This window comes from Pongo pygmaeus, chromosome 17 (genome assembly GCF_028885625.2).
Source record: "Pongo pygmaeus isolate AG05252 chromosome 17, NHGRI_mPonPyg2-v2.0_pri, whole genome shotgun sequence".
Taxonomy (NCBI): domain Eukaryota; kingdom Metazoa; phylum Chordata; class Mammalia; order Primates; family Hominidae; genus Pongo; species Pongo pygmaeus.
In genome coordinates this window covers 78,633,459-78,657,867 of record NC_072390.2, presented here as the reverse complement: position 1 = coordinate 78,657,867, position 24,409 = coordinate 78,633,459, and the positions used below count along the sequence as shown (strand labels likewise).

At 39.1% G+C, this 24,409-nt stretch overlaps 1 protein-coding gene across 2 annotated transcripts in view; it reads right to left on the bottom strand.

Moving 5' to 3' along the window:
• Window positions 1–7,418: 7,418 nt before the first annotated feature.
• SERPINB11 (serpin family B member 11) overlaps window positions 7,419–24,409 on the bottom strand; it is a 40,499-nt gene continuing 23,508 nt past the window's right edge. For both annotated transcript variants that reach the window (XM_063653320.1, XM_054461194.2), the window contains 7 exons: window positions 21,001–21,183; window positions 19,968–20,027; window positions 18,671–18,799; window positions 15,225–15,342; window positions 11,221–11,363; window positions 10,381–10,536; window positions 7,419–8,375 (listed from right to left, as the gene is read on the bottom strand). In XM_063653320.1, the coding sequence (XP_063509390.1) occupies window positions 7,971–8,375; window positions 10,381–10,536; window positions 11,221–11,363; window positions 15,225–15,342; window positions 18,671–18,799; window positions 19,968–20,027; window positions 21,001–21,168 (1,179 nt within the window). In that variant the 5' untranslated portion in view covers window positions 21,169–21,183 and the 3' untranslated portion in view covers window positions 7,419–7,970. The remainder of the gene's footprint in view (window positions 8,376–10,380; window positions 10,537–11,220; window positions 11,364–15,224; window positions 15,343–18,670; window positions 18,800–19,967; window positions 20,028–21,000; window positions 21,184–24,409) is intronic.

The window sequence follows — 24,409 nt, the reverse complement described above, 5'->3', positions numbered from 1 at the left end:
CTACCTGAGTATTGCTGCTGGTTATTCAGGAACCAAGGGCTCCTTAGTCAGCAGATTATGAATTCTGCCAGGCACTGGTCCTTCCCTTCAAGGTAGCAGGTTTCCTTTTGGCTCAGGTTGTCTCTAGAAATGTCCAGGAGCCAGGTCCTGGAACGGGGGCCTCACGACTCTGCCTGGTGCCCTATCTTACTGTGGCTGAGCTGGTATCCAAGATGCAAGACAAAGTCCTCTTTGGTCTTTGTTCTCTTCTTGCTAAATAAAAGGAAAGAATCACTTTTATTGCTGTGAGCTTCACTGCCTGGGGTCGGGGGAGGGGTGACATCAGCACTCCCTTAGAAGCTAGTGTCTCCCTAGGTCACGTGCCACTCCAGACCTCTGGCTCTGAGCCCAGCTTAGCACTAGGAATTTCCTAGGAATTGCAGTCCTTGTGTCCTACATTGTCTTTCAAGCTTACCTAAAACCCCAAGGCACTTCAGCCTGTGGTGGCAAGGCTTTGCCAAGAAGCTCAAGTTCCAACCACAGGGATGGGTGAATCCCCTCTGGCCAGGGCTGGTCCAAATGCTCACTTCGGGCAAGGGTGAGCTGGCTGAGCCCAGCACGGCCTTATTCTCTACTAAGCTTTATTCTCTACTGTGATAGAGCAGTACTGAATTCAATGTAAAATCCCAAGTTGCTGCACTCTCCCTCGCTCAAGGGCATAGACTCTTTCTCCATGTTGCACTGGGAAAGGGTGGCATTGGCGATTCAAGATTGTCTCTCCTGCCCCCCTCAATTCCTCTTTCCAGGATATGAAGTTAAAATCAGTTACTGTGATTGCTCACCTGATTTTTGGTTCTTGTGACAGTGCTTTTTTTTTTTTTTAGACTAAGTTTCGCTCATGTCACCCAGGCTGGAGTGCAATGGCGCAATCTTGGCTAACTGCAACCTCCACCTCAGGGATTCAAGCGATTCTCCTGCCTCAGCCTCCCGAGTAGCTGGGATTACAGGTGCCCACTACTATACACGGCTAATTTTGTGTATTTTTAGTAGAGATGGGTTTCACCGTATTGGCCAGGCTGGTCTCGAACTCCTGACCTCCGGTGATCCACCCGCCTCAGCTTCCCAAAGTACTGGGATTACAGTTGTAAGCCACCACACCCAGCCATGACAGTGCTTTTCTATGTGCAGATAGTTATTAAAATTTGGTGTTCCAGCAGGGGAAACAAGTGGTATAGGCTTCTATTCTGACATCTTGCTCTGCCCACACAAAACTCCCAATTTCCTTCTTTAAAAATCAATATTCTTGGCCAGACACGGCGGCTCATGCCTGTAATCCCAGCACTTTGGGAGGCCAAGAAGAGTGGATCATTTGAGGTCAGGAGTTTGAGACCAGCCTGACCAACATGGTGAAACCCCGTCTCTACTAAAAATACAGAAAAATTAGCCAGGCATGGTGGCACACTCCTGTAATCCCAGCTACTTGGAGGCTGAGGCAGGAGAATCACTTGAACCTGGGAGATGGAGGTTGCAGTGAGCCAAGAATCACGCCACTGCACTCCAGCCTGGGTGACAGAGTGAGACTCCATCTCAAAAAAAAAAGAAAAAATTAGTATTCTTAATTTTTTTGAAGAAGTTTTAGGTTTAAAGAAAAATAGAGCAGAGAGTATAGGGTTCCCATATACTCCCTTAGTCCTTCCCTCCCAGTTTTTCCTGCTATTAACATTTTGCATTAGTGTTGTACATATGTTATAATTGATGAACTAATATTATTATTAATTTAGATAGCTATTAACTAAATAGAGTATTGTTGACTAAATTCTATAGTTTACATTAGAGTTCAATCTTTCTGTTGTATATCCTATGGGTTTTAACAAATGTACAATGGCATGCATTTTCCATTACAGTATCATAGAAAATAGTTTCACTGCCCTATAAATCCTCTGTGCTTCACCTATTCATCCCTCCCTTCCTCTCCCTAGTCCCCTGACAACCACTAATCTTTATATTGTCTCCATAGTTTTGTCTTTCCCGAATGTTCTAAGTTGGGATCATATAGTATGCAGCTTTTCAGACTGGCTTCTTTTACTTAGTAATATGCATTTAAGTTCCTCCATGTCTTTTCGTGGCTAGGTAGTTCATTTCTTTTTACTGCTGAATAATATTCCATTACATAAATGTACCACAGTTTTTTAATCATTCATGTATTGAAGGACATTTGGTTGCTTCCAAGTTTTTGGCAATAATGAATAAAGCTGCTATAAACATTTGTGTGCAGGTTTTTGTGTAGACATAAATTTTCAGGTCATTTGGGTAAACACCAAAGGGTGCAACTGCTGGATTGTATGGCAATAGCATGTTTCGTTTTATAAAATACTGACCCAAAATACCACCTTTTATACCCATAAGCAATGAGTGACATAGTTTCGGTTGCTCCACATGCTCACCAGCATTTGATGTTGTCAGTGCTTTGGATTTTAGCCATCCTAATAGGTTTTAATTCTCAATTCTCTAATGACAGATAATGTACAGCATATTTTCATTTGTTTATTTGCCATCTATGTACCTTCTCTGGTACGGTGTCCATATATTTTGCCCATTTTTATCTAACTGTTTTCTTATTTTTAATTTTGTGTGTGTGTGTGTGTGTGTGTGTGTGTGTGGTTGGGGTGACAGGGTCTTTCTCTGTCTCCTGGGCTGAAGTGCAGTGCTGTGATCTTAGTTCACTGCAGCCCCTACCTCCTGGGCTCAACTCAGCCTCCCACCTCAGTCCCCCAAGCAGCTAGGACTAAGGCAGGTGCCACAACGCCTGGCTAATTTTTTTTGGTGGGGGGCGGGGGATGGGAGACAGCGCTTTTCTGCTCGTCCAGGCTGGTCTCAAACTCCTGAGCTCAAGCAATTTGTCTGCCTTAACCTCCCAAAGTGCTGGGATTATAGGCATAAGCCACCATGCCTGGCCTCCTATTGTTGAATTTTAAGAATTCTTTGTATATTTTAAATACCAGCTTTGTTTTTATTAGACATATGTTTTGTAAATATTTTTTCCACTCTGTTGCTTGTGTTTTTATTCTAACAGTGTCTTTTGAGAGCAGAAGTTTTTAATTTTAATTAAGTCCAAATTATCCATTTTTTTATGAATCATACCTTTGATATTGTATCTAAAAAGGCATTGCTAAACCAAAGGTCACCTAGATTTTCTCCCATGTCATCTTCTAGAAGTTTTGTAGTTTTGCATGTTATACTTAAGTGAATGATCAATTTTGAGATAATTTTTGTGAGGCATGTAAAATCAGATTCTAGATTATTTTTGACATGTGGATATCCAGTTGTTCTACCACCATTTGTTGAAAAGGTTATTCTTTCTTCATTGAATTGGTTTTGCACCTTTACCAAAGACCAATTGATTTTACTTGTGTGGGTCTCTTTCTGGGTTCTTTATTCTGTTCCACTGACCTATTTGTTATTCTTTCAACAATATGACACTGTCTTGATTACTGTGGCTTTATGTAAGTCTTGAAATCAGGTGGTAGCCATCCTCTAACGTTATTCTTCTTCTTCAATATTGTGCGGGCTATTCTGAATCTTTCCCAGCTTCTCTTTAACTCAATAACACAAGTGAGGATATTTAGGAATCTCTTCTCTCAGTCCTCCACTTCTCTTGTCATGAACTCAGTCCAGTGGCATCTATACACATGAGCGATTTCTTAATTTTTACCCATTTGTATCATTTTTCTTCCATATTTTAAAAGATTTTATCCACAAAACTGCCTTAGTTTCACAGATTTGCTTCATCAAAGATATCTATAACTTCTGGTCAGAGATTCCAATCAGCGTGAGATATCACTGTTACTGACGATTTTGATATGTCTGCCACAAAAGTAAACAGCATTATGCAACCTAATGCCAAGTCTAACGTGATGCCAAATTAAGTTTAAGTGAGGCACCAAAATAAATTAGGTGCTGGTTTCCAAATGAGACATTAGACTATATGTAGGTAATCCAACAAAACTTGGTATGAGACTCTTTAAAACTTGTGCAGGTCATAAGGCAAAACATACTTCAATTAACTCTTACCTTGTCCCTCCCCATTTGCCCATAGGCCATCTTGGGAGGTGACCCATTTTGTGCCCAGCTGCCACCAGCTGGAAACACTTTTGGAATGAAGAATGACGTGCCCAAGGAGTAGGGACCAGGTGGGCCAGGTAGGCAGGTGGGAAGGGGTGCGACCACCTGGGTCAGTTTCTCTCTCAGCCCCAACAACATTCAGATCTTTTCTCCTCCTCGAGGGTGTGGCTGTCTCTGGTAATTCGCCGGTTCATAGACTGAGATTCTGCCACATAATGTGGTTCCTGATGAAGCAGGCACTGGGGATGGGGAGCAGAGAGGAGAACTGAGAGTGGAGAGAACACCAGAGTGTGTCTTAGTGGCTCACAGTGCTATTCCTTCCAAGTGCTGACCACTGGCCACACAAAACCAGTGGTAGCTTCAAAACCATACAAAACTAGGTGGAAGGCAGGACTTGGCCCTCAGGCTGCAGGGTGCTGGCCATGGCCCTCGAATAACAGCTAATCTAGATGCACCCTAGCAAAGCCCCAGAACCATGCTTCCATGGGATCAGGCTCTGTTGCCAGTAAAATATTTTTAAAAAGAAAAACGTACTTAAGTTGGTGCAAAAGTAGTCTCGGTTTTTGACTTTAGCAAAAACATATGTACATACACACACATGAATATATTTCAGGAAATAATGACGGAACACTCTATAAATCTGATGAAAAATATTAACCAATAATGCCAAGAAATTCAAAAAACCTCAAGCAAGAGGAAGAGATCCTGCCCAAAAGGAAAGGGAACTTAATCATTATGGTTGTGGGGAATGTTACTGGGGCCAGCAGCTCACCAGCAGGAAGAGAGCAGAGAGGCCCTCTGTCCAGGGAACCCACAACAGCTCCTACAGGCAAAATGTCAGGTCCAGAGCATGACACCAGCTTGTAAATCTGCAGGACTGTCTCATTCCCTTGTCAATTTCTCCCTTACTGCTTCTCCTTAGGAGTCAGAAATAGCAGGTGGCTGAGGAAACCACCACCCCTCTCTTCTAGATCCCAGGCTTCTCCCTGCACCTGTTGCAGCTGGTGGGAGGGAAGAAGATACACTATTAAATTAGGCTTGCAGTTAGGATCAGTGCTTCTCAAACTGTCATGTGCACACAAATCAACTGGGGAGCTTGTTAAACTGCAGGCTCTGATTCCTTCTGTGGGTTTGGGTTGGAGCCAGAGATTTTGCCTTTCCATTTCTAACAAGCTCCCATGAGACCAGTATTGTGGTCCCCAGACCACCCGGGGAATGGTAAGGGTTTAAATTACTATCTGGGCCCAAATCTTTTAATTCCTGAATCTGATTATGTTTGTGATGTGGAACAATCACAGATTTTCTAGATTTTAGTTTAACCAGAAAGCCATGAGGACTGCCAGAGTTTTCATGCTGGCGCTAGGGATGGGTCTCCCTCTAAGCAGCTTTATAGGGACAATAGGAGGGGAATGCAAGGTTGCTTTTGTGGCTTATTTCCATGAGTCTTGCTGGTTTGTTACATTGTTTATACTGGCAGAGGCAGAGTTTCTGTTAGCTCTTTGAAGGGTGAAAATTCACCTCTCTGCCCTCTTGGTGCCTGTGATGGTTAATTCTATGTGTCAACTTGGCTAGGTCCACAGGTATTTGATCAAACACCAGTCCGGATGTTGCTGTGAAGGCAACTTTAGATAAAATTAACATTTAAATCAGTACACTTTGAGTAAAGCAGATTACCCTCCATAGTGTGGGTAGACCTCATGCAATCAGTTGAAGGCCTTAAGAGAAGATAGATTAAGGTGTCTTGAAGAAGAGGGCACTCTGCCTCCAGACTGCTTTCAGACTCAAGCTGCAGGATCAATTCTTCCCTGGGTATCAAGCCTGCCCTGCAGATTTTGCACTTGCCAACCTCCACAATTGCATGAGTCATTTCCTTTAATTAAACTCTCTCTCTCTCTCTCTGTCTCTCCCCACCCCTAATATGTGGAGAGATATAGATAGATAGATGATAGATAGATAGATAGATAGATAGATAGATAGATAGATAGATAAAGCTATATAGATATAGATTATATAAAGATATATATATATGTTTTATAATTGACAGTGGTGAACATATATATAGTGGGAACTTTAAGAAAAAGTCTGACATAATAAAAACCACAACACAGGACTATATGGGCTGTTTTCCAGTCAGGACAACCCACATCTCTCTTAGCGTGTACTCTCATTCAATAAACTCTCGGTATCCTAGCTAAATTTTCTCTTGGCCAAATTCTTTCTCTCAAAAAAGACAGAAACAGAGGACCCCCACACTTCCAGGTGACATCCTCACAATGTTTAGGATGAAAAGTAGATACCAAAAACCATTCTTATTTTTCCTACACCCATCATTGTTGCTTCATGTCTCTCCATGTTACCACAGTTAAACCCACTGTGCCTGTGGACTCTTGGATTATCCTGTGATGTTGGCCAAGACAGCTTGTTGTCTTTATGCCATGTGACAAATGGGCCTGGTAGACAATCACTGGGACAACCACGTGCAACAAGACAGCCATTCAGTGCAGCAAGGAAGTTGCATGCTATTATAAGTAGGTATTCTTCAGTCTTACACTTTGCTGAGATTGTTGCTTGCTTGCAATTTTATAATATCTTTATTGAAGATTAAAGTAAGCCATATTCTTCAATGCCCCAAGGACAAAGGAAAAGATTTCATTAGCTGCCACCACGTTTATCCTAAAAGAATGTTGCCTATCACCTAGGAGGGAAGCAGTGGCTGACCTCCAGCCACCTCTTCTAAGATGGGGCTAGGGAAGGTAGAAGTGGGGGACTCCTGCTCTACTCAGACTTCTGAAGAAGTTCCAGGAGAAAATACTCACCAAGAAGGCACTGAGAAGGCAGTAAATGTTTAATAGCCGCTCTTATCTGATTACTGCTCCATGTTATCCTGAGTATAAAAGGAGGCTTCCTTTAAAACAAAAATCTTCTGATTGACTTATGCCTTTTTCTCTTTTGAAACTTTACTTGCTGAAGAAGAAGATGGGTAGGAGAAGGAGGGAGAGAAGGAGGAGCAGAAGGATGAGGAGGATTAGGGAGAAGAGGAAGAAGAAGAAGAAGAAGAGGGAGGAGGAGGAGGAGGAAGGGGAGAAGAAGAAGGAGGAGGAGAAGAAGAAGAAGAAGAGGAAGAAGAAGAAGAGGGAGGAGAAGGAGGAAGAGGAGAAAAGGAAGAAGAAGAAGAAGAGGAGGAGGAGGAAGAGAAGGAAGAAGGAAGGGGAGAAGGAGGAGGAGAAAATCTATTATTAATTGAGTAGTATAATTCAATTCAATTCAAGCAATTGGCCAAAAATTCCACTGAAATATTGACTGAATTAGATTTCTCCACATTCAAAGTATCCTTTTATAAGCCATTTGATTGCTGCCATATGTTACAAGTCTTCACAGAGCTTTAAGGTATTTCATGCATTCATTATTCTCAACAGAGAATTTTGAACTAAAACTCACCACATTCTATTTACATATGCAAGGAAAATATTTAAAAATCCAAGCAAAGTTGAAGCCCTTCAGCTGGTTTTCTTTAAGCAGAGATGTCAAGTCACTTATTCAAGATCTCACAGATACATAGAAGTCAAGAAAATCTAATCCCTTAAAATTTTACTCTGACTTGTTCGTGTCACTGGACAGCACTCAAATGAGACACCACAGATAAGAAAGCCAGAAAGGCTTTCTGCATAAATCTACCTTTTTCCATGATTAACAAAGCCTTAGCTTCACAACTCATGAAATGGTTGGAAGAAATCCTAGACCTATTTTGCAGATGAGCAAACTGAGGCACAGAGGTGTGTAAGGTGCGAACAGCTTTTTGGCCATGGGAAAGTCACAGGATTGTCTCTGCACCTCATCTGCAACTCTGAGCCTTGCTCAACCCCATCTGATTAGGGAGAGGCAAGCTTGCCACAGAATAGGATCGCGTTGGTATGAGTGTGCCTTATAAAGAACAGGAAGGGGTGATTCGCCTTGAACTGAGCTCGCATGGGTAGGCTTTTTACAGCGATGCTGTCCCCAGTGGCTGCTGCTGCCTCCGTGCCCTCTTCGCTGACATCCAGGTATGACTTGTGGATGGCTTTTGATAAATATATGCCCTTGGTTGGTGACATTCCAGAAAGATCAGCTTTGACCTGGTTGAAGAGATCTGTCACCCCTAGAGATTTTAACAGGGAATTTAGCTCATACTTAATTTCAAGTTTGAATCGGGGGAGATGTACTTCAACTTCTCTTTCCATCATGTTAGAAGAGCTTGTCCACTCATGAAACTTCCCCAAATTCAGCTGCTTTTCTATCTAAGAGACAAAACACAGACAAGCCCACATGAGTCAAACACATGACCTCTACATTAAATGTCATATGTTTTTATAATTCTCAGTGTGAGTGGTTCAACTTCATCACTTTTTCTACCTTTAATACAGTCTACTTACCTGGGAACAAAATCATACCATTAGCCACATTTTCCCTTTTCTGTCATCTGTTTCTCATCTAAATTTCATCGTTAAGCTTCTCAAGTAGGTATCCTACAGTCTTTTCCCTCGATTCCCTCAGCATACATGCTTCACTGCACTTCTCCCACTATTGCCTGTGAAGTTGTCATGGTCCTGTTTCATGGATGGACTCAACCATTTCTTCTGGGTTCTCATATCTGAAACATTTCACGACACCCTCCTCTATGAGCGTGATTCTTGTTTGGCATCCCTGATGCCAGGATCCCCGTGCACTCTGATAGCTTTCATCCTCTCGTGCCCTTCTCTGTCACTGTTTCTAGTAGCTGCTCCTGAAGCTGAACTCTGGGCCACCTGTGCCTCTGCCCAGCATGTCAGCTCCCACATCAATGCTCAGCTTTCCCAAAGCAGACTCAGCATGCTGACTTCTCATTCTCCATCCAGTTTCATCATTTGTTTGTAAACCTTTCAAACGCCCCCCTCAGGCATTGAACTCTCCAGCCAGCCCTGTCCACAGCTCCAAACCACCATGCTGTGTCACATCCCATCTTTTTAATCTGAGAATTTAAAACAGTTTTGACAACTACTGCCTACCATGACAATATAAAATCCACCATAAAATAAAGGTGGTTTTTCTTCCAAAGTATCTTTTCCTTTTGTCCTTTTCTGCCCGCATCCAAGAGACTATGACTTCATGCCACAGCTCATGCTGCCCTGCTTCTAAGGCATTTGCACTGCTCTTTGCTGTGCTCGGTTTAGCAGGGCTCCTGTGATTCTTCTATTCATCCAGCAAGGCTCGGACTGAAATTGCTGTACTAGGAAATCCTTTCTGACCCCTTCATTCTAATCCCATAGTCTACTTCCAGAAAACTTTCTGCAGAGTCTAAACTGCTCCCAAACTGCATTATGCCTCCAAATGTCTTTCACTCCAGTCAACCTGATTCCCTCTGACTTGGCCACAACCATAAGCATACCTGTTATGGCTACAGCTGCACTTCTGTTACTATAGCTCCCTCTCAGTTGGCACCCGTCTCACTTCTTAATCCAAATGCGTATGTCCTGACCCTGCTCTTTCAAGAAGCCTTCCCTACCACCTGACGGACACACACTTTGCTCACCTGTGCCACAGTGTTCCTTCCCTACCACCCGACACACACACACACCTTGCTCACCTGTGCCACAGTGTTTTCATCTCAAGCCAGCACTCCCTGGCTTAGAAACCCCTAACTGTTGGGCCATATCACCCATATGTGTGTCAGCTTCTGCAGGCTTCCAGAAGTTCAGCTGTTAGAAGCACAGCCTGCTCTATGCTGGGCAGCTTTGGCTACAGCTGGGGAAAGGGGGTTGGATCCAAACTCCTTTCACTGCCATGACCACTTCTTAATGGGTGTGGTGCCCATTTCTCCACAAAATTGAGATGTTAAAAATGGTTAGCCTGTGAAAGTACATTACAATTGGCTCAGAAATACTTCCCCTGAGAGTAAAATGGCTTAATCATATTTCTGCACACTAGGAGCCCAAATAGCATTATAACTTCATTACTATAGAAAGATGTCCCCCGACTATCAACCAACCAGTACTTGCGTGTATTTGTACAAAATACCACTTCTGCTTCCACGTGCCTTTCTCATGTAAGAATAGCTTGTTCTCCATAAACACACTGTCCTGAAAGGCAGAGGCCATGTGTCTCCCTGCTACTTTCACACCCCAGTAGGACAATCCTACTAAGGCTTAGATTGTGAATCAATGACTACATTAATGTCATGAGATACACAGTGTGTCTGTGTGTGTGTGTGTGTGTGTTAACATGCACACATGCTTTAACTGCATTATAGCATTCTTATAATTTTACCTGTTTCAGATTAACCGTGCCTACTGGAAGCAGAATAATCATGCTTAATTTGTTGTTAACATAGGGCAGCTCAAGAACTTGCATCTGCGGCTCCTTTACAAAGGCCAGTTTAAATGTTCCAATTTGATACATCATTTCCACAGTTACATTTTTACCCTGTTAAGAAGAAAAAGATTGTAATTAGGTAGTATACTTACATATGTGAGTGCACATGTGTGTATGCTGGTTACCTTGCATAACATGGATATCTGCATGAACACTCTAAAGGCATGGGTAAAATAGAAACTACAAAGTACATTCCTTATTACTTCCCTTTGCAAAGGTTATCCATTTTTTTAATTTAAAATAAGTCATGCTTAGAGACCGAATTGTTCTAATAATATATAGAGATAGCTTGGTCTACCAAAAACAAAGTCAGGATTTCTAGCTAACATGATTTTAGTGGGAAAAAAAGGGATATATCATTAAATCATTTTCTTTTTAATCTTTCCTCAAGAAACTCTCTAGAAAAAAAAATTAACACAGAATGCCTTAGTGTGCTGCTGGAGAACATAACCACAGTATATATGGAAAGAATAAACCAATAGAACATTAAGAAAAGAATGGGTTTTCTTCTCTGCCAGAGAATCTTAGTATCCCAAGTCTCCAGTTGGGTGCTCTGTGATAAAAGTTATTGTCACTTAATAAAGGGAAAATGAAAATCTGTAGAAAATACAATAAAAAGAACCAAGAGAAACCTAGACCAATATTTTCACTAAATCACTAAATCTTTCTAAACTGTCCTTAAATGATTATTGTATTCTCCAACATTTGTCATCAGTCTGAAAATAAAATACTTACCTCACTTAGCTGAAAAGGACTTTTAACTGTCTCTCTTTCTTGAAATTTATTTTGCCATTGTCCTTTGAAATACATGGCATTCACCAGGACCATTACAGACGAAGGGTCAATTGTGTCCTTTCCAAAGAGATTTGTGACTTTTCCTTGTATAAAAAATAAGATAATTGTATTTGGATTTGAACTCCTGATAATAGAGAGGTGAAGAGTCATGAGAAATTTAAAGCCATTTCTTTTTTAAGACTAATTGTAAATTTGAGATACCAAAAGAACTCCTTTCATCTCCTGGCCATGGAGCCTTCTTTGTCAAATGAAGTTTATTTCAGGGAATATTTAATGCTTTGTTATTTAATCAGAAGACGGCATCCAGGAAGTAGCCAGTATATTCGTGATGGATCAATTTGTCTTACGCTTAGTTATATCAAGTGATTTCTTATACATTACTGCTTATTTAGATATTATTTAATCATTTCTTGTGGCTTACTTTTAATATTTACAAGACTTTATACTCACCAGCACTTCACTACATGCAAATATATTAAGTATTTTAAAATGCTTATTCTTTCAATGCACTAGAATTAGTGTATTACAAATATATATACAAAAGCACTTGAAGTAAACACATATCTGAAAGTCAGGCTTCATAAAATTATGCCAGGAATTGCTTTGTAAATAAAACTGATCAAAATTAAACATCCAGCCTTCTTGGTGCATTTTGGTACATTGCAATTTATAAAACCTTTTTGGAATGTAATCTGTTATACAATATGAAACATAGGAATATCTGAACATCAGCTTTAAGCTTCATGAAGGTTTTAATTTTCATTGAAATTCTAGGCCTAACACAATCCTAGCATGTGATAGCAATACCTAACCTTAAGCATACAATGTATATTTTTGGATGAAACAGTAAATAAAGATATAAACAAATGATGAAATAACATTAATATTCTATGTAAATATATAACATGTGGATCCCTAATGCACACCCATGACAGACAACACTAATCATCTTTTCATTCGTGCCAAAAAAATTTTAGGCATTTTCTAAATGCTGGGCACTGTTCTAGGCACTGTAGCACTCAACTCAGACTATAACACAAAAACTAAACAGACAAAAATCCCTACTGTCACAGAGTTAGTGTCTACTGGCTCAATTGTGGGCTTTTTCAAGTAACCTAAGTTTAAGCCTCAGACTCTCAATACAGATTTCCCAAGCAGCCACTACCAGTGGATTAGAGTTAGAACAAGAGATGAGGCATATTTTTATACCACTGTGTTAAGTAAATTAACTGATATGAAAAAATATGTACACCTTTCAAAGCATTTTCTGACTTAATACAAATAATAGAATAGATATATATTTTAATCTGGTCACCTATTACTAAACTTGACATCAGTTCCTCAATCAAAAAGATGCTATTGAGAGCTCATCACTCTTAAGTAGTATAATGGGAGGCAAATATATTAGAAAACATTGTCTTTATGCTAAAAGAAATCTAAAATAATATAAAGCTAAACTAGAATTATTAAGTGAATTCAGCAATGTTAATATACAAAAGTAAAGTATATACTTATACATCAACAACAAATAAACCAAAATAATAGATACCAGCTAAAATTCACCAAACACCTCAAATACCACCTAGGATCAGTTTATCAAAAAATGTACAAAACTTCAACATAGGAAAATACAAAATGTTATTGAAAGAAAAAATTAAGGAAGACCTGTATAGAGGTAAATTTCATGGTCATGGATTAGAATTTGAATAAAGATGTATTTTCTCTCCAAATCTATAGATTCTATATAAATCCTATTAACATTTCAGCTGATATATTCTATGGAAGTTAACAGCTAATTTTAAAATGTATATGGAAATACGAAGGATCAAGATTTGGCAAGGCAACCCTAGAAGAGATCAACATTGGAGGGATTACACTTCCAGCTTCCAAGAGTTATTATAAAGCTACTATAATTGTGGCATCATCATGAGAATAAACAAATTGACGAATGAAAGAGAATGGAAAACCCAGGAGCAGATTCACACATATATGGTCATCTAATTTATGATAAAATTTACATTGCAGTGTAATAATGAAAGGATTCTTTATTCAATAAGTAGTGCCATAGCAATTAGACATCCACATGGAATGAAACTAATTTTAAAATGAATCCTGACTTTAATAAAACAATAAAACTTCTAGAAAATAACATGAAAATATTTTCATGAGCTAGAAAATATTTTCACGACAAGATTTCTTTAAAATCGTCCAAAAAATGTGTGCAAAGACACTAACTATAAAGGAAAAGATCATAAATTTTATTCCTTTGAAATTAGAAACTTCCATTCGTCTAAGACACCACTAAGAGATGGGAAAGATAAGATGCAAAATAGCAGCAGTTACTTGCAACATAGGTATCCAGTATGTGCAAAGAACTCCTAAAAATTTATCAGAAAAATAAAACAGACAAACCATTCTTACAGGTAGGCAAAAGATTTAAACAGAAACTTCACAAAGGAGGATATGCAGCATATGAAAAATTGTTCAACCATATAATTAATGAAGGAAATGCAAATTAAAATTAAAATAACTACAGTGGTTAGAGTTAACAAGCCTTACACTACCAAGTGTTGGCAAGGAGGAGGGACAAATGAAATTCTCATTTCTTGTTTGGGCAAATAAATAGACACAACCACTTAAGAAAATTGCTTGGCATCTACTACAATTTAATGTATATATGCCTTATGACTAGCAATTCCATTCCAAGGTATACACCCAATAAAAGTGCATACATATGTGTACCGGAGATATGTATCAAAAATATTCACAGCAGCACTATTTATGAGATCCAAACTAAAAATGTCCTAAGTATTTATTAACAGTAAAATGGATAAGTATATTTGGAATATTCTGAGAATGAAATGCATATTAATAAAAATGAACAAACCATGCAACTTGTAACTACATTGATGACTCTCACAAAGTATTGACCTAAAAAATACCCACATAATTTATGATTCCAATTACATGAGATTTAGAAACAGGCAGAACTAATAAGTGGTAACAGAAGTCAGAGAAGCCTTAACATTTCGGAAAAAAAGGGGCTTATTTCTAGAAGAGGATTTAAGGGGGACCTTGCAGTGCCTCTTTCTAATAACTAATGCCTTATTTTGCTGACCTAAGTCATGAGTATATTCACTTTGTGATAATTTATCAAACAGCACACATACAATAATTTACTTTTCTATATGTATGTATATTTAAATCATAAAGTTTATTTTTAAGATCAAGATTTAAGGGATGTATTAACTAACTGTGATATGTCAATGTTATTTGGTTCCTGATTCAAACCAAAAAAAAGAGCCAACTGGGGAAAAATGAAAACACACTGAATATTTAACATTAAAGGATTATTTTTAATTTTTCAGATGTAATAATATTGTAGTGGTTGTATTAAAATTGTCCATACTTTTTAGAAAAACAAAGTGAAATATGTGTAGGAAAATGATATAATATCTAGAATTTGCTGCAATATAATCTTAAAGAAGTGTTGGAGAAAGGTGAGAGATTACATGAATAAGGCCAGCCATTAGTGAGAAATGTTGCAATTGAGTGATGGGTAAATAGGGTTCATTATATATTCTGTCTACTTTTGTATATCCTTAAATTTTTCCTTAACCAAATGTTTCTAAAAAACATTTAAGAAATATTTAGCAATATATATGGGTTTTTAATTGTGAAAAGTAAATTTAAATTTAATTAATTTTAATTGCAGAATGCACCACACATTTATGAAATACAAATGGTGTTCATTCGCAGAGTCACTTTGTATAGCTTCTAGAACAACTGATTGTAAGGGGTATTCCAAAATACGACCCCATTCCTTTCTTGCTGATCTGCCTATGTCAGGTGCAGACTTCAGCCAGCTTCCTCATTAGCAAGTGGACTCAGGTTGCTTATCAACATAACACAGAGTTTAGAGACACATATTGACTTTTCCTTACCATTAGTTTTATTTTCAACCCAAGCATTAATCGTTTTCCTCGTTTCTTCTGTAGACTGTTCAAAATCCACAGTTTGCAACCTGGCTTGATACCATTTCTCAGAACAGCTTAAATATTGCTATAAAAGACATGATAATTGAACAACAATTCAAAAGCAGCGTAAGGAAAACAAAAATCTACAGCTCAATGTATTCTAAAATTCTAATGCAGAGAAAAAAGCAGTTCCTGTAAACAAGCCTGAGAGGAAGCAGAATCTATATGTACTTATTTTTAATAAAACAAATAAATTTAACAAAATCTGAAACCCTTCCAAAAGGAATGTTCAGAAATGTTTTGTTACTTCTGTCATATGATTGGCTTTCTTAGTTTTAAAGTGTTCAAAGCAAAATGACAAATTGCAATACATGAGCACCTTCTGACTCTATTCTTACTCTTTCCTCTTCAAAGTAGACATGGAAGTTACTGCTCTCAGATTATAGACAGGAAAACTGAGAAGCAGAGTGGTTAAGTGACTTGCTTTTCTGAGGTTTAACAGAAGGTTGCTCCCATGGTATATATCAATCTCCTCACAAGCTGCCATAAATATAATTAATAATAAAAACATTCTCTGATGTAGATAGTTGGCATTTCTGTCAAATTTACGTAAAGTGTGAACAAAAATATCTTAAGGAATTTATTATTTCGTTCACCTATAACATATTATCTAAGTGAAAGTGGTGTGCAAACTCAGTATAAAGAACTTACCCTTTCTTTTAACCAAAAATTCTTACTCCCAAGCCCCTCCTGTGTAGCATTCTGGAGCAACAATTGATGACCACCCATGGCCCTAGATTTCTATAGAACTGGAGACTTTCCATTGTCTTTCTGCCAAGACAACAGTGATATCTACATGGACCCAAATGAGTTTACCATGATGCAATTCCTGAGACCTTAGGAGCATACCTCCACAGCCCAGTGGGACCCAATGCCCCAACATGAACTGAATAAAACGATACAAGACTTTGAAATACGGAAGATGTGCCTAGCATAGAAGAAAAACAAAGCTTAACTAATGTTACAGGAAGTCAGGGACCTTGAATGGAGGGACTGACCTGCTGAAGCCATGACAGAAGAACATAAATTGTGAAGAATTCATGGACATTTATTAGTTCCCCAAATTAATACTTTTATGATTTTTTATGCCTGTCTTTACTGCAGTCTCTGAACACAAACTGTGAAGATTTCATGGACATTTATCACTTCCCTAATCAATACTCTTGTGATTTCCTATGCCTGTCTTCTTTAATCTCTTAATCCCATCATCTTCGTAAGCTGAGGATGTATGTCACCTCAGGACCCTGTGATGATTGTGTTAACTGCACAAATTGTTCATAAAGCATGTGTGTTTAAACAATATGAAATCTGGGCAACTTGAAAAAAGAACAAGATAACAGCGATGTTCAGGGAACAAGGGAGATAACCATTAGGTCTGGCTGCTTGAGAGCCGGGCAGAACAGAGCCATATTTCTCTTCTTTCAAAAGCGAATAGGAGAAATATTGCTGAATTCTTTTTCTCAGCAAGGAAAAACCCTGAGAAAGAGAGTGCATTCCTAGTGGGAGGTCTCTGAAATGGCTGCTCTGGGAATGTCTGTCTTATACTGTTGTAGATAAGGGATGAAATAAGCCCCAGTCTCCCATAGCGCTCCCAGGCCTATCAGGAAGAGGAAATTCCTGCCTAGTAAATTTTAGTCAGACCTGTTGTCTGCTCTCAAACCCTGTCCCTGATAAGATGTTATCAATGACAATGCGTGCCCGAAACTTCATTAGCAATTTTAATTTCGCCCTGGTGCTCTGCCCCCATTTGCCTTGTGATATTTTATTGCCTTGTGAAGCACGTGGTCTCTGTGACCCACAGCCTATTCGTACACTCCCCCCCCTTTGAAAATCACTAATAAAAAACTGCTGGTTTTGCGGCTTGGGGGGCATCATGGAACCTGCCAACATGTGATGTCTCCCCCAGACACCCAGCTTTAAAATTTCTCTCTTTTATACTCTTTCCCTTTATTTCTCAGACCTGCCGACACATAGGGAAAACAGAAAAGAACCTCCTTTGAATTATCAGGGGCAGGTTCCCCCGATAAACTAAGAGCACAATCTGGGCCTCAGAATGAATCTTGTCCTGAGCTGGATCCATTTGTGGCTGAAACAACCTTAAGTAACTCTCCATAGCCCAGGAGATGGACATTTTCCCAGCCAGAATCCTGAAATAACAAGGTCCCTCTCATGACATAGTTCAAGACAATCTTCATGATGCTAATGAGGACCTTCTCACTTCTGGAACAGATGTCATCATGATCATCCCAAATCCACATTTATCTACTGTTATGTCTGGGTCATTGTTTTGAGAAGGCAAAGTCATGAGAGCGGGCATCGCAGCTTGAAGGACCATGATCGTTAATCCCCGCCACTCTAGACACTCTCCATACATCATTCCCTATGTGCTTCTAGGGCAGTAAAAGAAAATACTCTCTGAATGTCTATGATACCTACCCCAAGTTGCAAATATTCTATCAGAAGCTCTTCACATCCAAGACATAACCTGATCTACCAGGCCAGGGAAGAACATTAGAAACTCATGGTTTCATCCAGCTTCACCCAGATGCCATTTAAATAACCCTGGTCAAACAAAAGCTTGCATTTCATCTCAATCACAACAAGATGATGTAGCAATTAAAAACCTGAAGATGGATTTGGATAGGGGTGAAATCCAGTTTTTGCCATTTAAATATCTCTGTGACCCTTATCAGCCTGACTTTTCAGAATCTGCTTCACAGTCTGTAGAATTAATGGAAATTTTATACCCATATCTTAGCACAACGTGAGGATTATAGGAGATAATGCCTGTAATGAGCTAAGCAGAATGACTGGCACAGAGTAAATACTCAATAAAACTGCATAGGACCATAGTGTTGGGAAAGGGCATAAATGGTGGTAGAATATTGGAGCTACAAAGAACTAAGCCTAATCCTCTCATTTTAAAGATAGAGGTGACTTGCCCAAAGTTAAATATTCTAAATGGAAACAGAACTCCTGTCTCTTGGCTCACAGTCCAATGTAATTTCAACTACTTCTTGATACTCCACTATTAAGAACCTCTGAAAAAGATATGAAAAATTGATTTTGTTTTCCTTCTGGTCCACAGGATGATTCTTACCTACTTTGTTTTGTGCTTCATCCCTGACCTTGGTTCTTAGCATTAGGGATCTTGAAGAAGTCATTTTTATGTGATATTTTGGAACTTTACATGAGAGTTTCAATAAATCCATTTCACTGAAACTGTAAATCAGCACAAAGTCAATCTCTTAATGATAAATGTCATATGACTGTTCTCATTCTTCATCAATTTTGTGGTATGAAATTCAGAGGATGCCAAGAAAGTTGTTGACTACTCTTCCAAATGGACTTACCTGATGAAATGCCATCGTCTTTGTCCCGTAGAGCCTGTTGGCAATGCTGAGGGTACAGTTAGAGTCTGGCTGGTTGATTTGAGAGAATAAGACACCAAACTCGGAATGAATTCTTCCAGCTTGGCTGCACTGAAGCATCAGTAAACAAAGAATGGTGTATTAAATTGCTTTATTTTTGCCATTGGAGAATGATAACTATCTAGAGAGCAAGGTGTTTGCCTCTGAATAAAAGGGCTGTGAATACAAGGAAATTAGTTTAAAGCATTTTCTTCCTTGGATTTTCACTAGCACATTAATTTCACCACTCTGTAACTTTAGTTGCAGTCTGTGTGCAGAATTGTAAGTTACTGCATAGTATATGTGTACTTGTTGGTCCTAATGATTTAATTCAAAGGCAGTTTTCATAAATAAAGAGATCCTAGTGGGGTATTCAGGGCAATAATTCCAGTGTTATTGCTGCCTTTGTACTTACAGAATCATTTCTCTTCTTTTTCACCCTTTTTCCACGTCTCCATTTTTCATGTGGTCATTTAATCAAATACCTCAGCCCTTCACTGAGCTGACTTCAGACACTAATTTGCTTCTCAGTGGTAGCAATTCTGCTAAGCTGCAGCTTTGTTGCATTTGAAAGATGGCTAAGAATTTATGGACATTATAGGCAATATTCCTATATTCCCCAAAGCATTCCCTAAAGCAAATGGTTCCTAAACTATGGACTTTGAACTTTTAGTAGTAAGTTGGGTTCCGTGAAGCTGGTGTTCTGTGAGTCTATATGCATTTATGTATTTTCTCAACCAATCATAATCAAACAGAACTATTTTCATGTAGGAGTTCTATATAATTTTGATGTCAAAATGAATCCTTCTACTGGAAAAAAACTAGAGACCATAGTCCCAGAGCATGTGGATTGGGCAATATCAGACCATGTTTTCCCAGTACACAATTATATGGCCAAACATCAGGGTCCTTTCTCAGTCCTCATTCTAGACAGAAAAGTCTAACACCACATAGACAAGACTGGCAAACTCAACATAGGGCACTTTCCATAAAGGAACAAAAAAGTTTGAGTAAAGATGGCAATAAATCAGGTAATAAAATCTAAGAAACTTTACTATTGTTATTATCATTATTATATTAAACTCTACAGGCTGTAGTTATCATCAGGAAGGTTAAAGGGGGACACATAGCTGGTTCCCTCATGGGCAAAAGAAGGAGCTCTTCTACTCAACACCCAGACTATTATTTCATCCTTCTCTTAGGTTAAAGAGCATTTGACAACTCAGCAATATTATCATACCTTAGGTGAGTCCTTGAACCCTGGTTTTAATGGGTCTACAGTATGACTAAAATGAAGCACCTAGAAAGGAAAAAAAGGATCTTTTGGCATCAGAAGCAATGTACAGTCTATAAAGGTTGACAGTTGTTAAGTATCTATTTTTCTATTTTAGATCAAGATCAATAGTGATAGCTAACGTTTAATGATGTGTGTTCCAAGTCCTGAACTAAGTCTTTACATATCTTATTTAACCTTCCCAACAACTTTATGAGTAGATACTGTTACCCTCATTTTGTTAGGGAAACTACAAGTTTAAGAGAGATCACACAGCTTGCCTCAGACCATTGTCAGGCTCCAGGGACTAATCTCTTATCCCCTAGACCCTTCTGTCCCTACAGTGCTTAGGCTGTTAACTAAGACAGTACCCATCTGGGGCTGTGTAAGACCTTACATTGTTTCCCAGCACAAACAATAATAAGATTTGCAAGTATCCTAAGAGTTGTTAAGTGATATTTTTCTAGACTTTCCACTGCAATGAAAATATATGTAATGAGAAAATCTCTAATGTTAGCCTATATAATCTGAAAAGTCACCTTTCCTTTCTGAGTCTCAGTTTTCAATCTGTAAAGTGTGGATAACAATTCCTAACTGTTATGAAGTTCAAATATAATCATGAAAATTTTTTTAACTTGGTAATGTCTAAAATAGCATTATGTTTATTATAAATTTAACCTTCTAGAGGACAGTAATAGTACCTTTGTCACATTTAAATCACTGAATGAAGGGACTCTAAAAGTAAACTGCAGAGATTTATTTGTGATACCACTGATAGTAAAAAAGAGACCACGCACTGCTTGTATTACATTGTTTGCATTACAGCATACTCCATTAATCAAATCATTATCAATTTTTAAGAAATATGATTTATTCAATGTGTTTTTTCTCTCTCAAGATGGCAATTTTATTGGTATAAAGATAGAATTAATTTTGCAGACCCAGAGCGGGCACATGAAAGACTTCTGGGTCCTGAACAAATCTGTGGGGAATTCCATACCTTCTCCAATTGCTCTGCAGTCTTTCCGCTGGCACCAAGGAAGACCATGCTTAAAGCATAAAGCAGACTCAGTGGAGAAAAGAAGATGTTATCTCCTATGTTGTTGCTGTTCAGCTCTTTGAACACATCAAGGCAAAATTCAACGTTAGCTGTGCTGAGAGAACCCATTTTTATGCCGACTGCCTGAGGACAGAAGGGAAAAAATTCTCAGAACATCACTTGAAGTTACAGATAGTATCTGGAATTCAGTTATTGTATTTCACGAGTTTAAGTATCAGGGCACACTGCTTCATGAAAAATTACATACACTTATCACAATTTCTGAGAAACTAGTAAATGCTAGAGAGGGGAATTCACATTAGTTTTACATTCCAATGAACAGAAGATTTACTATTCTTTCAGCCAGTGGTTAAAATCTATCTTACTATAATTTGTGTAAATTTTTAAATAATCTATAATTGTTCTGGAGCAAAAGATTAAAAGGAATTGAATCTTTGTATTCTGAATTTCCATGCTTTGAGACATTCTTCATCCTGGCATTTGTGCAGAAAAAAATCTTGAGCTACACAAAATCAGCCAGTCGAGATATTTTCCCACTAGACTACCCACTTTTGCAGTGTCACAGGAGGAGAACATCTCCATCTCAGTCATTTTTGCACAAACAAGTTGACAGCACTCACAAAATTTCCAGCACATTTTTTATTTTTATTTTATTTTATTTTTTATTTTTTGAGACAGAGTCTCGCTCTGTCGCCCAGGCTGGAGTACAGTAGTGCAATCTCAGCTCACTACAAGCTCCGCCTCCAGGGTTCACACCGTTCTCCTGCCTCAGCCTCCCGAGTAGCTGGGACTACAGGTGCCTGCCACCATGCCGGGCTAATTTTTGTATTTTTTAGTAGAGGCGGGGTTTCACCGTGTTAGCCAGGATGGTCTCGATCTCCTGACCTTGTGATCCACCCGCCTCGGCCTCCCAAAGTGCTGGGATTACAGGCGTGAGCCACCGCGCCCGGCCTTCCAGCACATTTTTATCTCCTCAGTGGGACCTCATTCCCTGTATCCCTCCATGAAAGTTAGACAATACTAACAAGTAGGGCCTGCCATAAGAAAGTGGTCAGAGATCTCAGCCTGGAGGCCACAGCCATCATGTTTATGAAAATAGAAATGGAAAAGGAAAATCCAAGAGAAGAAAAGATGATGCTGGAATATGTGTTTTCTTAGGACAAGAATAGGTCAGGAAAGAAGAGTTCATTCTATTAAGTTCCGCAAACATTGTTTGAGCACTGCTAACTGTAGAGGGCTATGGATATAAAAACAATCAAGAATAGTTTCTGCTCTAAGGGAGACTTCATTCTTCAGGAGCCTCATTGCCATCAAACACTTCCTTCCTTTAACTTCTGAGTCATCATTCTCTCTTGGTTCACAGCCTGCCTCCTTGACTGCTCCTCCTCAGTTTCTTTTGCAGAATCGTTCTCAATTCTCAACCTCTAGACATCACAATAAAACAGAATTCAGATCTTGAGCCTCTTCTCCATGAACAGTCATACCCTGGGTGATCTCATCCAACCTCATTCCTCCAATGTCACTAATATGCTATTAGCTCCTGCATTTACGCTGTCCTTGAATTCCAAACCCACATATCCAACTGCTTACTCAACATCCCCACTTGGATGTCTAATATATATCTCAAACTTAACATGTCCAAAAGCAAATGCTTGGTTTTCTACCTCCTCTCTCCAGCCTGTGTCCCTCACAGCCTTCTTTACCTCTGTAAATGGCAATTCCATTCTTCCATTCTTTCTCAAACTAAAAACCTTGCGATCATCCTTAAGTACTTTCTCATTCTTATTCTTATTCTTATTCTCATTCTTATTCAATCATTGAAAAAATCCTGTTTTCCCCATCTTTGGAAATATTCCCCATCTGCACATTTCTCATGCTCCCCAGTTTTAACAGCATGAACGGTGCTCCTGAATTACTGAAATAATCTCCTATCTTTTTTCTACTCCAGTCTTTATCCTCCTCCGTAATATCTTTGATAGATTAGTATTTTTAAAATATCAGTTAGTTAGGTACTCCTCTGCTCAAAAACTCCACTGTCTTCCCTTTTACTCAGAGAAGAAGCCAAAGTCCTTACTGTGACCAACAAGGCCCTCTGTGATCTGGCCCTGGCCACCTGTCAGACTTCATCTCCTACCACTCTCCCACAAGCTCACTCCAATTTAGCCATGTAACCTCCTTGCATACCTTCAACATAACAAGTACGTTCAACCTCAGGGCATTTGCACTTTCTATTCCTCTTCCATGAAGTTCTTCCTGAAGATATTTGAATGTCTCATTCCAGCAATTTAATCATCTCTGTTCTGATAGCATCTCATTACTAAGGTTCTCCCTGACCATTAATTCTGTTTGAAATCTCAGCCAACATGCCTCCATTCCATTACCATAGCACATACCACCACCTGGCTTACTACATATATATTTATTATCTGATTCCCTTCCCTCTATAGTACATTACACCAAGGACTTTGTTTTGTTTTTATGTTTTATTCCAGCATCTAGACAAGCTCTATCCATACAGTAGTGACCCAGTACATGTTTGTGGAAGGAAGAAATGAAGAAGAGAATTTCAATCCAATAAGTACTATGTGATATGCTAGTCTGCACATAATCAAGTAGAGAGGAGAGATACAAACCCAAACTGAGAATTATAGTTAGCCTTCCTGGAGGAGAGAATATCCCTGCTGCTTCTAGAAGAATGAAATAAGCATCACCTAGGTATATACATGTAAGAAGAGCACTCCTGTCAGAAGGAATAGCATGAGCAGAGACTCAAACACCTGAAAGATAAATTTTATATTATAAATGCATGAAATAAGAGTCCAAAAGTGGTGGGCAGTGGGGTTGAAGATAGGCAGGACTGTGGCCTTAGAAGCCTTGCATGCCCCTTGATGAGAAATCAGAGATCACACCCCACATAGCTCATGATGGAGTTGGGTCTTCATGTCACCTAGTCAGAAGTTCGTATCACCTTTCTGATAATCAATTTCTAAATCTCTCTCCTTCTCTTCTTCTCTCTCCCCAGACAGCATATTAAAAAAAAGTTGATTGCCCACCATTCAGCCCTTCCCGTTCACTCCCTTGTTTTGTGCTAAGAGAACTTGCTTCGATGCAGATTTCATGCAGCCATGTGCTTCAGAGGAGGCTTCACCCTTCTCAGGCCCCAAGAGGAAGCCTGGATTAGTCTAAGCCAATTGAGGAAATTCTATGTCCCAAGTTTCTAGTGTAGGAGTCAGAAAGTGCCATAATTCTTTCAAGAAAGACAGGAGAGGTTGCTGGAGGGCTTCTAGAAAAGGCTTCCTATAAGAAGAGACCCACAAGAGGAAACCAGCCCTCTTCTTCCTCTCACAGT